The sequence below is a fragment of the Bolinopsis microptera genome, chromosome 1 (genome assembly GCF_026151205.1).
Source record: "Bolinopsis microptera isolate Bmic1 chromosome 1, MBARI_Bmic_1.0, whole genome shotgun sequence".
Lineage (NCBI taxonomy): Eukaryota > Metazoa > Ctenophora > Tentaculata > Lobata > Bolinopsidae > Bolinopsis > Bolinopsis microptera.
Window position 1 is genome coordinate 2,953,591 of NC_087072.1, and position 14,005 is coordinate 2,967,595.

General features: G+C 41.6%; 2 protein-coding genes across 3 annotated transcripts in view; both read left to right on the forward strand.

Annotated features, from left to right (window-relative positions):
• The first annotated feature begins 64 nt into the window (after positions 1 to 64).
• On the forward strand, positions 65 to 1,558 carry LOC134826102 (nuclear migration protein nudC-like). Its single transcript, XM_063838376.1, has one exon. The coding sequence runs from the start codon at positions 372 to 374 to the stop codon at positions 1,293 to 1,295; it is 924 nt and encodes a 307-aa protein (XP_063694446.1). The 5' UTR covers positions 65 to 371; the 3' UTR covers positions 1,296 to 1,558.
• Positions 1,559 to 2,084: 526 nt separating this feature from the next.
• The window catches only part of LOC134817272 (regulator of G-protein signaling 12-like), a 45,213-nt gene continuing 33,292 nt past the window's right edge, over positions 2,085 to 14,005 (forward strand). For both annotated transcript variants that reach the window (XM_063826413.1, XM_063826417.1), the window contains exons 1-5: positions 2,085 to 2,607; positions 4,299 to 4,485; positions 8,716 to 8,881; positions 9,187 to 9,326; positions 11,242 to 11,378. In XM_063826413.1, coding sequence (XP_063682483.1) covers positions 2,535 to 2,607; positions 4,299 to 4,485; positions 8,716 to 8,881; positions 9,187 to 9,326; positions 11,242 to 11,378 — 703 coding nt within the window. In that variant the 5' untranslated portion in view covers positions 2,085 to 2,534. The remainder of the gene's footprint in view (positions 2,608 to 4,298; positions 4,486 to 8,715; positions 8,882 to 9,186; positions 9,327 to 11,241; positions 11,379 to 14,005) is intronic.

Here is a 14,005-nt window from a genome sequence, read left to right on the forward strand (position 1 = left end):
AAATGGATTTCAAAATATTGTGTGCGTAAAATTCTTTTATATTCAGTAATTTTATTGTGGGTATTTCAAGTTTAACAGCACTGTCTTTCACTGTTTAACAATAACAATACGTTCTAGATTGCATATAATATATTATGATTTTCATCAATAAGCAGATATACAAAAAAGTCTGAATGTTACAGTATGGATGCTAAGGCCCAAGCATTACAAATTTAGTAATCGTGAGACAATTGATATTTTTATACTACAACAGAGTTACATAAAGATTTGTAAAAAACTAAACTCATGCTTGATTATTTAAGAAGTTATGATTATAAATCTGAGTTTTTAGCTTTTTCCCTCAAAATTGATAATAAATTCTTGCAGGCGCCATGGTTGTCCCTGACGAGGAGTTAAAGTACGACAACATGCTGATGCACATTGCTCAACAACACAATGGCATCGAGCCTCTCTTTGAAACATTCTTCGGATTCTTGCGGAGGAAAACAGATTTTTACACCGGAGCTCAGAAAGCGATAGCTGAGACTTTGGTGATGACCTCGTTCAAGAAACATCTGAATCACGCTCTGAAGGAAAAAGCTGCTAGAGAAGAGAGTGATCAGTTCGAGAAACCTGTCCCCCAAGTTGAGCCTGCTTCCATTGAAGAGATAACGACTGAAGGTGCCAAAGCAACACCCGCACCTAAACCTGTAGTACCCACTCCTCCCAAAGAAGACCTCAGCAAACATGTCGACGAAACCAAGCTTGAAGAAGGAGAGGAATCGGAGAAGGGTAAACTTGAGCCAAACGCTGGCAATGGTGCTAATTATCCTAACTATTCATTCACTCAAACACTTGAAGAGCTGGAGGTTAAAATTCCCTTCAATGTGAACTTCAAAGTAAAGAGTAAGGACTGTAAGGTCGACATAAAAGAGAAATCTTTGTCAGTCGGATTAAAGGGGCATGAACCTGTTATCAAAGGAGAATTATACGCCAAGATATTAACTGATGAGGCCTTGTGGCACCTGGAGGACAATGCAGTGGTACTCTCACTAGAGAAGTTCAACAAGGTCGAGTGGTGGGGTTGTATAATCAAGGGTGACGAGGAAATCAGCACCAAAAAAGTACAACCTGAGAATTCTAAACTTGGAGATCTTGATGGAGAAACCCGGTCTATGGTTGAAAAAATGATGTACGATCAGAGACAGAAGGCAGCTGGTCTGCCTTCGTCTGATGATCAGAAGAAAGAGGACACCATGAAGAAGTTTATGGAGCAGCATCCTGAGATGGATTTCTCGAAGTGCAAGTGGGGATAAAATGGTTGTGGTGCGAGTATTCGACAGTGTTTTTATGATTTTTTTTGTCGGAATTTGGCCACCTCTGCACTGTTAGCCTCCATTCACGAATTTCAGGAGATTTTTTGTGGAGCTTATATCTTAACATCAAATCTCCACGACTTTTAAAAGTTCTGATTTTCAATGTATTTTGAATTGCTTCACTAAGTTCTAACTACATTCGGCCACAATTATTTATTGGTAGTGTTGTACTATATTCTATATTTCTCTATTTTTTCTATAAATTGTACGACGATTTCTTGAACTGAGAACTAAATTGAACCACTACACCAGAGTTTATGCGTAGTGTTAGAATTAGGCTTCTTGTTGGGATTGGAGCTTCTAAAGGTATAAATGGTGTAATGTTTAGGATCATAAAGACAAAACTGGATTCCGTGCTAAAGACCCTAGCCACTAAATAGACGTTAGGATAAAAGCGCAATTTTAACTAAGGTTTACTGCGCTGTCACGTAGCAATCTAAAAATAGGTAATCTGCTTCAATGCACGGCTGGAACACAGCACAGTAGATTACGTTAAAATAGACTGTTCAGTATTTAAATTTAGAGTGTGCCACAATGATACAGACGTTTGTGTAAAAGTGTCCACGGTTACAGAAGTGATGCACCAACAACGTAAAACTAGGTTTAACATATTTATTAATAACTTGCAGTATATAACGCATACTACACGAAAGACGTTAAAAATAGCATTTTTATTCCCTGGACACCATGTGAAGCTCATCTCAACCTCATTACCCATTTAATCATTTCTTCGTGTGATATAGAGCGTCATAAACAGATCTAGACAGTTTATCTTAGATCAGAAGTGGTAGCGTGAGCGCAATAGTAAATTTTTGGACATTTAGTCAATGCCGGGAACTCTGGCATAATAATAACAATACTGCTTCTCAACCAGTTCAGTGAATATTTTGAATAATTTCAAATTTGTGCCATTCGATGTTCGACAATTTAACTGCAACATCTTTACCAGACAAACTAATGTCGTAACGTGATCCATGATAACTATATAATATCTTTTGGAGAGGTTCTTCTTTCAGTTATTAAGTTATGCGGAGGGAGCAGTTTTGGCGTTAAATAGATTAAATTGGCATGGTTTCGTTTCCTTAATTATTTATAATATTGAGTATTGTAGATTTCATTTCGTTATATAACAGTTTATTAAACTTGATATTATTTACCCTGTACAGTCCCAATGCTCACATGCTAAACTCCGGTCTCATGATAGAGATTATAATACATCGACAAGAAATTGGATTTGGATTCACTGTTTGCGGTAAGCTCCATGTAGAAATTGTTCATTTAATACTTTTACTACTGAAAATTTAAAGTGTTAGCACTTAGCGGAAACAGTTCTGCTAGAAACCGAGAGGTATTATAAGTAGATAACTGTTTAAGTTACATAGTGAAACTACTTAGACATCATAGAGTCTCAACTATCTTACTCTCTCGATAACCCGACTATTCTAGAATCTGTTCTTTTTAGAACCAGACAAACGTTACTGACAAGCTGCCCGAATTAAATCGCTCTCTGCCCACTTGAAATGCAACATTTAAAGATGTAGCGTGTTTATTTTTGGAACATACTTTCTGGACAACTTGATGTTCTAGAATTACTCTATAATCGTTCTTTCGTATTTCAAGTGGGTATGTAATAACCCCTACTAGACTTTATTTTAGGTAATTGTTACCTTAGTATTACATCTCATAGTATTATATGATCCCTAAATACATCTGACTGTTTCTGTTTAGACTCAGCCCAGTATTCAGTAAAATAAGTATGATCCTAATTCTAATGTTCCGATAAATATGTAAATATGTATAATACCTTAGGAATAACAAATTTAAATCAATTATTTTAATTATTATAAGAGCATCACAGTAAAGACATTGTAGCTTTGTAGACATGCCATGTTTACAAGACGTATTATAAGCTCCCTTAAGATGTGTCTAGAATTGCAGGCCAATAAAGATTACACCAAGCAGTGAGCATAAACTACTAAAAGTACAGCTTACCTATCTTGCCTGTATCGTGCAACTTTGCTGTGTTGAACTGGTGATGGTAGACATATACTTGCAATAGTATTTAAACTAAGTAGGAACAATTTACCGCTGAACAAGGATCCAATTTACCGAGTTGTATGGAGGATCCCTGTTCAATAACTGTTTCACTAAACATTTCCATGTAAGGGGGCCGGGGGGGGGTCTTCATCAAAATTCTCTCGAAATTGACTTTACAGTTGTTTCTTATAGAGGGGAGTGATATCTACCAGCTGCTTTTGGTCCCATGGAAAAATATTGTTCCTAGCCGAAATTATCGCCGGTCTAAGGTCCGCGCTTATGTGTAATTGTATTGCGCGAGCGATTTTCAATCGCAAATTTTGAAAATCGAGTCTAAAAATCTATCTTCTCCTACATTTTTTGAGCAATCACCCTGAAACTTTCAGGATATGTTCTAGGGACCATTTAGAAGAGATCGTTCAAGCCAAAATTTTGAGATAGGCCTTTAATATTTTTTTATTAAATTTTGAAAATCTTGGACCTCGTTTTTTACGATTTTTTCAGGTCCAAGATTTTCAAAATTGAATTAAAATTTTTTAAAGGCCTATCTCAAAATTTTGGCTTGAACGATCTCTTCTAAATGGTCCCTAGAACATATCCTGAAAGTTTCAGGGTGATTGCTCAAAAAATGTAGGAGAAGATAGATTTTTAGACTCGATTTTCAAAATTTGCGATTGAAAATCGCTCGCGCAATACAATTACACATAAGCGCGGACCTTAGACCGGCGATAATTTCGGCTAGGAACAATATTTTTCCATGGGACCAAAAGCAGCTGGTAGATATCACTCCCCTCTATCAGAAACAACTATAAAGTCAATTTCGAGAGAATTTTGATGAAGACCCCCCCCCGGCCCCCTTAATACTCCCTTCCACCACTTAAATATTTCTCACGATGAACTGTCCAGGAGAGAACCCTCCAGTGGTTGACTCCATAGCACCGGGCTCCCCTGCTGACCTGGCAGGGCTTCAGAAGAACGACATCCTCATCTCTATAAACGGTCTCTCAGTCAAACATGCACCTCACGAGGTGGTCATTAACTTCATGAGGTCCAAGAGCAATGTTGCAGTTGTGGTCACCCGTGACCTTGAGGGGTGAGTTTATACGTTTATGAGTTTGTAAGTTTGTAAGTTTGTAAGTTTATGAATTTGTAAGTTTATAATTTTATATAAGTTTTATATAACCTCGAGGCGGGAGGAACTATCTTTTTAACTCGGTATGTGTTTTTGTAGAGTAGCATAATTAATAATAAATGGTATCTATACCATTACCTACTATTAAGTGACACTACTCAGTGCAGTAGTGTGAAAATAACTATATAGCTCGGCCCAAATACTAAGATTCAAATAAAATGGAAGACCGACTAAACAAAACTACCAGTTTTAGTTCTCAAAACAGCACTGTGACATAAACTATGTCAGTAAATATACTCCTTAAACTGATAACATCCTAGGATTAGAGCTTATCCAAATCATACTGTGACAAATTTAATAAGAAACTCTTATTAAACTAATATCATTGAGAGTCTCTCGATAATCCTGCATTTCGAGAGCGTCTTACTTCCTCAAATCTGCAGAATTCAAGGGTGTTAAAAGGTTTTGGTACCCTTTATGAGAAAGCCATTATTAGAAAGCCATTATAATGTAGATACACCACATCTCTTACTCTATACACGAGCTTGCTACCAGTATGTCTGTTTTCGACCGTTAGCTCTTATATGTAATGTCATTTTTAATCGATTTGCAGCACCCAGTGACGGTAGCGTCACGTTACAAGAGCCACTTCCATTGTGCATTTTCTCTGGCAGACAGAGTTTTACTTAACAATTGAGTTCTTGCGACAATTGTCGGGGGGTCAATTGTCGCGGTAGTATATTACTTCTTGAGGTAATATAAACAGGTTGCTAATAGTAATTAAACTGTCTGGAATATAAATTCGGTTTTGCTGCATTTTAGTGAATTGGGATATCATAACCTTAAACACTATTTACTGAATTCGAACTCTCAGTTTCTAGTCTAACGCTGAAAATATGTATGTCGAAATATTTCTCGATTTTGGGTTTGTCTCACATTTTGTGCATAAAATATTTTCTGGAGAATTTACAATATTTAATTCCTTTGATGCTAAGCTAAACCAATTATTGAAAGTTCTCGTGGAGTTAATAAAATAAGCAAGGATCTTTTGTGTGTTTTCTTTGGTAATCTAAGAAGTTATAATGAAATCATGTACCTGCCAGTTCGTCAATTATTATTAATTTGTATTAGATTTTGCTGGCAAACATCCAATTACCGATTTAAAGAGCTCGATGATTTAAACTGTCTAAAAGGGGTTTTTCTACATTTTGATAAATTTGAGAGCTGGGATTGCATAATGTTTAGTGCTATTTATTAATAATGATTAGTCTTACACACAGAATTTTGTATTTATGATGAAACAAGGATAGCAATGTATAGAAGAAAAACAATTCGTAACTAAAAATTGCTTAAATGTCAAAAAAATTGCTTTAAAAAAATATAATGCCCATCAATTTCCTCAAAAAATTGAAACGAAAATTCAAAAGCTGGTACTTTATAAATAATCAGTAGTTGTTTTTGAACTGAAAGGAAATGCAGAAATGAAGTTCGTAATTGTTGTTTTAAACACTCATATTACCTAACTCGAGAACCTTATTAACCAATTTTGTAAACGAACATCTCGCCCCCAGTCGCAGTGTAAATACTGTCAGTACCCTACCATAACACCTCGCCCCCAGCTCAGGTCGCAGTGTAAATACTGTCAGTACCCTACCATAACACCTCGCCCCCAGGTCGCAGTGTAAATACTGTCAGTACCCGACCATAACACCTCGCCCCCAGGTCGCAGTGTAAATACTGTCAGTACCCTACCATAACACCTCGCCCCCAGGTCGCAGTGTAAATACTGTCAGTGCCCGACCATAACACCTCGCCCCCAGGTCGCAGTGCAAATACTGTCAGTACCCGACCATAACACCTCGCCCCCAGGTCGCAGTGTAAATACTGTCAGTACCCGACCATAACACCTCGCCCCCAGGTCGCAGTGTAAATACTGTCAGTACCTGACCATAACACCTCGCCCCCAGGTCGCAGTGTAAATACTGTCAGTACCCTACCATAACACCTCGCCCCCAGGTCGCAGTGTAAATACTGTCAGTACCCTACCATAACACCTCGCCCCCAGCTCAGGTCGCAGTGTAAATACTGTCAGTACCCTACCATAACACCTCGCCCCCAGGTCGCAGTGTAAATACTGTCAGTACCCGACCATAACACCTCGCCCCCAGGTCGCAGTGTAAATACTGTCAGTACCCTACCATAACACCTCGCCCCCAGGTCGCAGTGTAAATACTGTCAGTACCCGACCATAACACCTCGCCCCCAGGTCGCAGTGCAAATACTGTCAGTACCCGACCATAACACCTCGCCCCCAGGTCGCAGTGTAAATACTGTCAGTACCCGACCATAACACCTCGCCCCCAGGTCGCAGTGTAAATACTGTCAGTACCTGACCATAACACCTCGCCCCCAGGTCGCAGTGTAAATACTGTCAGTACCCTACCATAACACCTCGCCCCCAGGTCGCAGTGTAAATACTGTCAGTACCCGACCATAACACCTCGCCCCCAGGTCGCAGTGTAAATACTGTCAGTACCCGACCATAACACCTCACCCCCAGGTCGCAGTGTAAATACTGTCAGTACCCTACCATAACACCTCGCCCCCAGGTCGCAGTGTAAATACTGTCAGTACCCTACCATAACACCTCGCCCCCAGGTCGCAGTGTAAATACTGTCAGTACCCGACCATAACACCTCGCCCCCATGCCCCAGGTCGCAGTGTAAATACTGTCAGTACCCTACCATAACACCTCGCCCCCAGGTCGCAGTGTAAATACTGTCAGTACCCGACCATAACACCTCGCCCCCAGGTCGCAGTGTAAATACTGTCAGTACCCGACCATAACACCTCGCCCCCAGGTCGCAGTGTAAATACTGTCAGTACCCGACCATAACACCTCGCCCCCAGGTCGCAGTGTGAATACTGTCAGTACCCTACCATAACATCTCGCCCCCAGGTCGCAGTGTAAATACTGTCAGTACCCGACCATAACACCTCGCCCCCAGGTCGCAGTGTGAATACTGTCAGTACCCGACCATAACACCTCGCCCCCAGGTCGCAGTGTAAATACTGTCAGTACCCGACCATAACACCTCGCCCCCAGGTCGCAGTGTAAATACTGTCAGTACCCTACCAATTACCATAACACCTCGCCCCCAGGTCGCAGTGTAAATACTGTCAGTACCCGACCATAACACCTCGCCCCCAGGTCGCAGTGTAAATACTGTCAGTACCCGACCATAATACCTCGCCCCCAGGTCGCAGTGTAAATACTGTCAGTACCCGACCATAACACCTCGCCCCCAGGTCGCAGTGTAAATACTGTCAGTACCCTACCATAACACCTCGCCCCCAGGTCGCAGTGTAAATACTGTCAGTACCCTACCATAACACCTCGCCCCCAGGTCGCAGTGTAAATACTGTCAGTACCCGACCATAACACCTCGCCCCCAGGTCGCAGTGTAAATACTGTCAGTACCCGACCATAACACCTCGCCCCCAGGTCGCAGTGTAAATACTGTCAGTACCCTACCATAACACCTCGCCCCCAGGTCGCAGTGTAAATACTGTCAGTACCCGACCATAACACCTCGCCCCCAGGTCGCAGTGTAAATACTGTCAGTACCCTACCATAACACCTCGCCCCCAGATCGCAGTGTAAATACTGTCAGTACCCTACCATAACACCTCGCCCCCAGGTCGCAGTGTAAATACTGTCAGTACCCGACCATAACACCTCGCCCCCAGGTCGCAGTGTAAATACTGTCAGTACCCGACCATAACACCTCGCCCCCAGGTCGCAGTGTAAATACTGTCAGTACCCTACCATAACACCTCGCCCCCAGGTCGCAGTGTAAATACTGTCAGTACCCTACCATAACACCTCGCCCCCAGGTCGCAGTGTAAATACTGTCAGTACCCTACCATAACACCTCGCCCCCAGGTCGCAGTGTAAATACTGTCAGTACCCGACCATAACACCTCGCCCCCAGGTCGCAGTGTAAATACTGTCAGTACCCTACCATAACACTTCGCCCCCAGGTCGCAGTTTGAATACTGTCAGTACCCGACCATAACACCTCGCCCCCAGGTCGCAGTGTAAATACTGTCAGTACCCGACCATAACACCTCGCCCCTAGGTCGCAGTGTAAATACTGTCAGTACCCTACCATAACACCTCGCCCCCAGGTCGCAGTGTAAATACTGTCAGTACCCGACCATAACACGCGTGAGCAACGCCACCCACCCGCAACCAACAATGCTGACAACTCTACTCTACATTGGGTCACATGACCTGCACGCTCACTCTGTAGACCTCGACTCTATCTACTCAACTATAGAACTCTTGAAACAGGTAAACCTCAGGTTATCATGCCTTAATTGGGCTGCAATAACTGCATGGTAGGTTTTAGAATGCTGATCAGATCTGTTAAGATTTTACTTTTCTGACAATATGACACTGTACTTTGTAAGTAGCCTCAAAATCTTAGAGTCTTAGTGATGGTATGGGCAGATATTACTGACATAATCTTTTCAAAAGGTTTCTACATTTTGTAAGCGATTGTTATGTCCGAGAGTGGTTTACACTTACCCATGCGTTCACTCAATGTTATCAGACCTTTTAGCTCACACCCCACCCTAATGCTCTATCTTCCCCAGTACGATACAAATGTTGAGACAATAGTAACGATGGAGGTCAACTCACGTGGTATAAGCGTGGCTAACGCAGCAGACAAAACCCTTGCGTTCTACAATATCCTATCTCTTAGATACTGTGGCATGTGGCCCAAAGATAAACGGTAAGTTTTTATCGAAACTCTGCTCCTTAACTCCTTCTGGAGCCTGGTGACGTCATCTTGTCTGGTTAAAATTGAATTGTCTGATTAAAATTGCGTTTACAGCGATCTAGTCTCCTTTTAAGGGCGAGGAAGTGCGTGTTCTCACTTCCTGAGAAAGGTTTAGGTGTTGCAGTGTCACGACTTCGCCGTCACTTTCTCAAGCGAGGCGTCTTGTTTATTATGTTACGTTTGGATTTGTCGAATTAATGGCCTTTTTTAGTAGTAGGTGGGGTTAAAATGAAGGAGGGGAGTAATTGTCGCATTTGGCGCACTTGCTTTGCTGACTTGCTAGTATTCTCTGTCATCTGCCCTCATTATACGGTACATTTTAAATATATCACATCAATAGACCCTGTCAACTGAGCAGAGGCACATATTAGGTGCGATGGGTGCGGGATCGCACAATTTACCTTTTTCCGCACATGTCCGCATAATTTATTGTTTTCCGCACATGTCCGCACATTTTGTAATTTTCTGCATATTTCCGCATAATCTAGCATTTTCCGCGTAATTTCGCATAATTTTGAAATTTTCGCGTTAAGATTTTCGAGTGTAAAAACCAAAATATGTTATAGTCGGGCCCTTTTAGGACCGTGACTCAGGCCCTTTCGGGACCCTGACCCAAGCCCTTTTAGGACCGTGACTCAGGCCCTTTCGGGACCCTGACCCAGGCCCTTTTAGGACCGTGATTCAGGCCCTTTCGGGACCGTGACCCAGGCCCTTTTGGAACTCATACCTAGGCCACGTGACCCAGTTACCACGTGACACAGGCCCTTTCGGGACCCTGACCCAGGCCCTTTCGGGACCGTGACCCAGGCCCTTTCGGGACCGTTACCCAGGCCCTTTTGGGACCGTGACCCAGGCCCTTTCGGGACCGTTACCCAGGCCCTTTCGGGACCGTGATCCAGGCCCTTTCGGACCGTGACCCAGGCCCTTTCGGGACCGTGACCCAGGCCGTTATGAAACCCTCGTCGTTACCATACTTTACCATAGTTTATCAGTTATCATTCGTAACTTCACCACATCATCTGATTACTCTAAGTCACTGTTCTCAGATAACTGAATCTCAATATAGGTTCAATCATGGTCTTAGTAAAGAACTACACCCTCAGTAACACATAAACAGACCTATTTTTGATAAGAGCGGCGGTTATACGTTTAGAATTTCCAAAGTCCTTGAGAAAATGCAAAAGAAAACCGCACAATTCCCGCACAAATTTCGAAAAAATCGCCGCACATTTGCCGCATAATTGGTAAAAATTTACCGCAACTTACCGCACATTTTACCTTTATAGTCGGGTGCGGTACCGCATAATTTCGATTTTTTTACCGCACCTAATATGTGCCTCTGCAACTGAGCGACTAATTAACAGTTATTTTAAAGTACCTATCTAAACTTCATATCATTGCATTGGATGTTCAGGTATTTTAGTAGTTAAATAGTACGATAACATCGTGGTATGTTCAGATATTTCGGTCTGATAAAATCGTGGTATGTTCAGGTATTTCGGTCTGATAACATCGTGGTATGTTCAGGTATTTCGGTCTGATAACATCGTGGTATGTTCAGGTATTTCGGTCTGATAACATCGTGGTATGTTCAGGTATTTCGGTCTGATAACATCGTGGTATGTTCAGGTAATTCGGTCTGATAACATCGTGGTATGTTCAGGTATTTCGGTCTGATAAAATCGTGGTATGTTCAGGTATTTCGGTCTGATAAAATCGTGGTATGTTCAGGTATTTCGGTCTGATAACATCGTGGTATGTTCAGGTATTTCGGTCTGATAACATCGTGGTATGTTCAGGTATTTCGGTCTGATAACATCGTGGTATGTTCAGGTATTTCGGTCTGATAACATCGTGGTATGTTCAGGTATTTCGGTCTGATAACAGAGAAGAACAGAAAACACACGTGTCACGTGTTCATGACGGACCTGACGAGCACTGAACGGTTCTTGGCTCACTTCGGGCACGCAGGGTTAACTATTAAGTCAGCTAACGGCACTATAGGTGGGCATATTTTACATTTTACATAACTAATTTACATTAATTATTAACATTAAAACTATTTACTTTATGTTTTGTTCCACAGTTATGATATTAAATCATGTTCATAAAACCGGTGCCTGGGTCGCTCATTAAGCATCTATCTGATCTAATCAACAAGCTGTTAGCTGTGTGTAAAACTAGGGTGCACTGGGTCACGTGCACCGTGTCTCCTATCAGTTAATATTACACTTACAGTGTAAAAGTTTACACGCATCCAGATTTCCTCCTCTTCTCTTATTGCCTGATTATAATTGGTTTTGACAAGCAAGGCCCCCCTTTGTACTAGTGGGTGAACTGTCACTAAATGTGTATACTGGTGTTTCAACTTACACTGATCCTATGAAACAAAGTAACAATGTCACCTTGTACTCCACAATGAAAAGTTATTTTCTGAGAACTATGACAGCTAATAGAGACTAATAGAGACTATACTAATAGGCCCTGATGGTTGGGGGGAAATGTTGCTGTATTTCGAGCTCTTCTCTAAGAAAAGTGTTTGAAGAAGTTTTTACTTTTCGGCAAAGTCTCCAAATGACAGCCAGCTCGATTTCTTATAATCACCAGAACATACCATTTATAAAAGCCACTCTAGATTTGCCCTAGAGCAGCTTAGGAGCGGTCAGGAATTGCTTCCAAACTAGCTAGCGTTCAAACGCTGTATGAGTTATTAACGTGGTGATACAGTACTTAGTACAAGTTGTATAAACGCAAAGTGGACATCTCCACGGCGAGCACGTGGGCGTCTCGGAGCAAGTAGGAGTGGGCAGTGGGCAGGTACCTACTGGAGTTAGGGTGTATTAACGGGGGGTTATTCCAGTTTAGTTTTACAGTACTTACTACTTCAATGCTGATTAAGCTTCTAATAAAAGATACGTCGATGTTCAACTAGCTGGTTTCGTTGATCAGATTTCTGCTAAACTACTAAATATCTTGATAGCCGGAAGGTAAGGGTGCTGCAACTTTGTTTAGACTCATTTCATACTCGTTACATTGTAAACAGTACCTGATCGCAATACAGTCAATAGCTGAGCACAGTAGAACTATTGTACATCAAAAGCAATCAAATCTTAACTCCACACTCTTAACGGACACCTTGATCACCACACTCTGTACATTGGTCTCCACTTTATCTCACTGTGTTATATACAGGTCCAGCTCTCTCTCCTCCATCCCTCTCTCTCTCCCTCTCTCTCTCTCTCTCTCTCTCTCTCTCTCTCTCTCTCTCTCTCTCTCTCTCTCTCTCTCTCTCTCTCTCTCTCTCTCTCTCTCCTCTCTCTCTCTCTCTCTCTCTCTCTCTCTCTCTCTCTCCTCTCTCTCTCTCTCTCCTCCATCCCTCTCTCTCTCTCTAGAAGTTTTACTTAAAAGCCACTCCGCTTGAAAGTGGAATAATTGGGATTATGTGCTCCTGTTAGAGCTTTACCAAAATATAATGTTCTAAGATGGTGTTGGTTATTTCAGGACATTATAATGGTTTTAGTTACGTGAGGCTCAAGGTGTGGTGTTATGTACATTACGCACAGAGCGGATATCTTCACTTTTTAAAGCTGTTGTTCTTGTTTGTATTTAGAAAAATGAGATATTTGATGTAATTTAACAGCCAATACTAAACCAGGTATTGCAATTGTCCAAACATTTTACATAACCACAAACATAACCATTTGGGAAATTGGTAGATCACCGACCGGCTATAAGCCGGTTATAAGCCGGCTATAAACCGGCTTATTAACCACTTTTAATACCAAAACGGCTAATAGCCGGCTTATAACCGGCTAATAGCCGTCGCTCAACAACAAATGTAAGCGGCTACTAACCGGCTATAAGCCGGCTATAAGCCGGCTTATAGCCGGTATATATAAGCCGGCTTATAGCCGGTTAGTAGCCGGCTTATAGCCGGTCGGTGATCTACCAACTGGCCAACCATTTTAAGTGAACACATGACCTGATTCCTAGCTAATTTTTAAATTTCTGTTCGTATAGAGTTCGTATAGAGGCGGCCGTATAAATTTCAATTAGAGTCCTTAAAGAGTCGGTTATCGAGTATTTATTGAGGCCATATAGAGTCCCTTTTGATATCCCAGAGTGGAGATTTCCACCATATTCCGGTTACCCGGACAGTAAACCACATTTCCTGACAATTTCTACTCTTTTACTAGACCTAAAATAAAAATAAACTTATTTGAATGATAATTCTATCTCAAATACCTCAATATATGCATCTAGTCCTCCACGCGAAGTAAGTACGCCAGCACAATGCACAATGTACATGTGTTCTAACATGGATGTTACTGGTTTCCCCAACCATATTATACATGTTATAATGCACAGTCAAATTCTGCTTGCTTGTTCCTAGCTTGTTCACTGCTTGTTCCTGCCCTAACCAGTCCAAGTATAATTATCCTAGCTTAAACATTCTTTGTCTCCATTTCATTTTATTCAAGTTCCCATGCTGTACATTTCTGTATTATAAATTGATGAAAGTTTCAAATCAACCTGTTTACCATTTTCAGTTATCACATTAGTTTAAAGAGTGGAATTGGGTTATACAGCTCAACGATATAATCTCGACAGTTCACTGTTCGTGCAATTTA

What these genes read in the sequence shown, in the direction of transcription:
- LOC134826102 (XM_063838376.1), top strand. Translation starts at nt 372, where the DNA reads ATGGTTGTCCCTGACGAGGAGTTAAAGTACGACAACATGCTGATGCAC.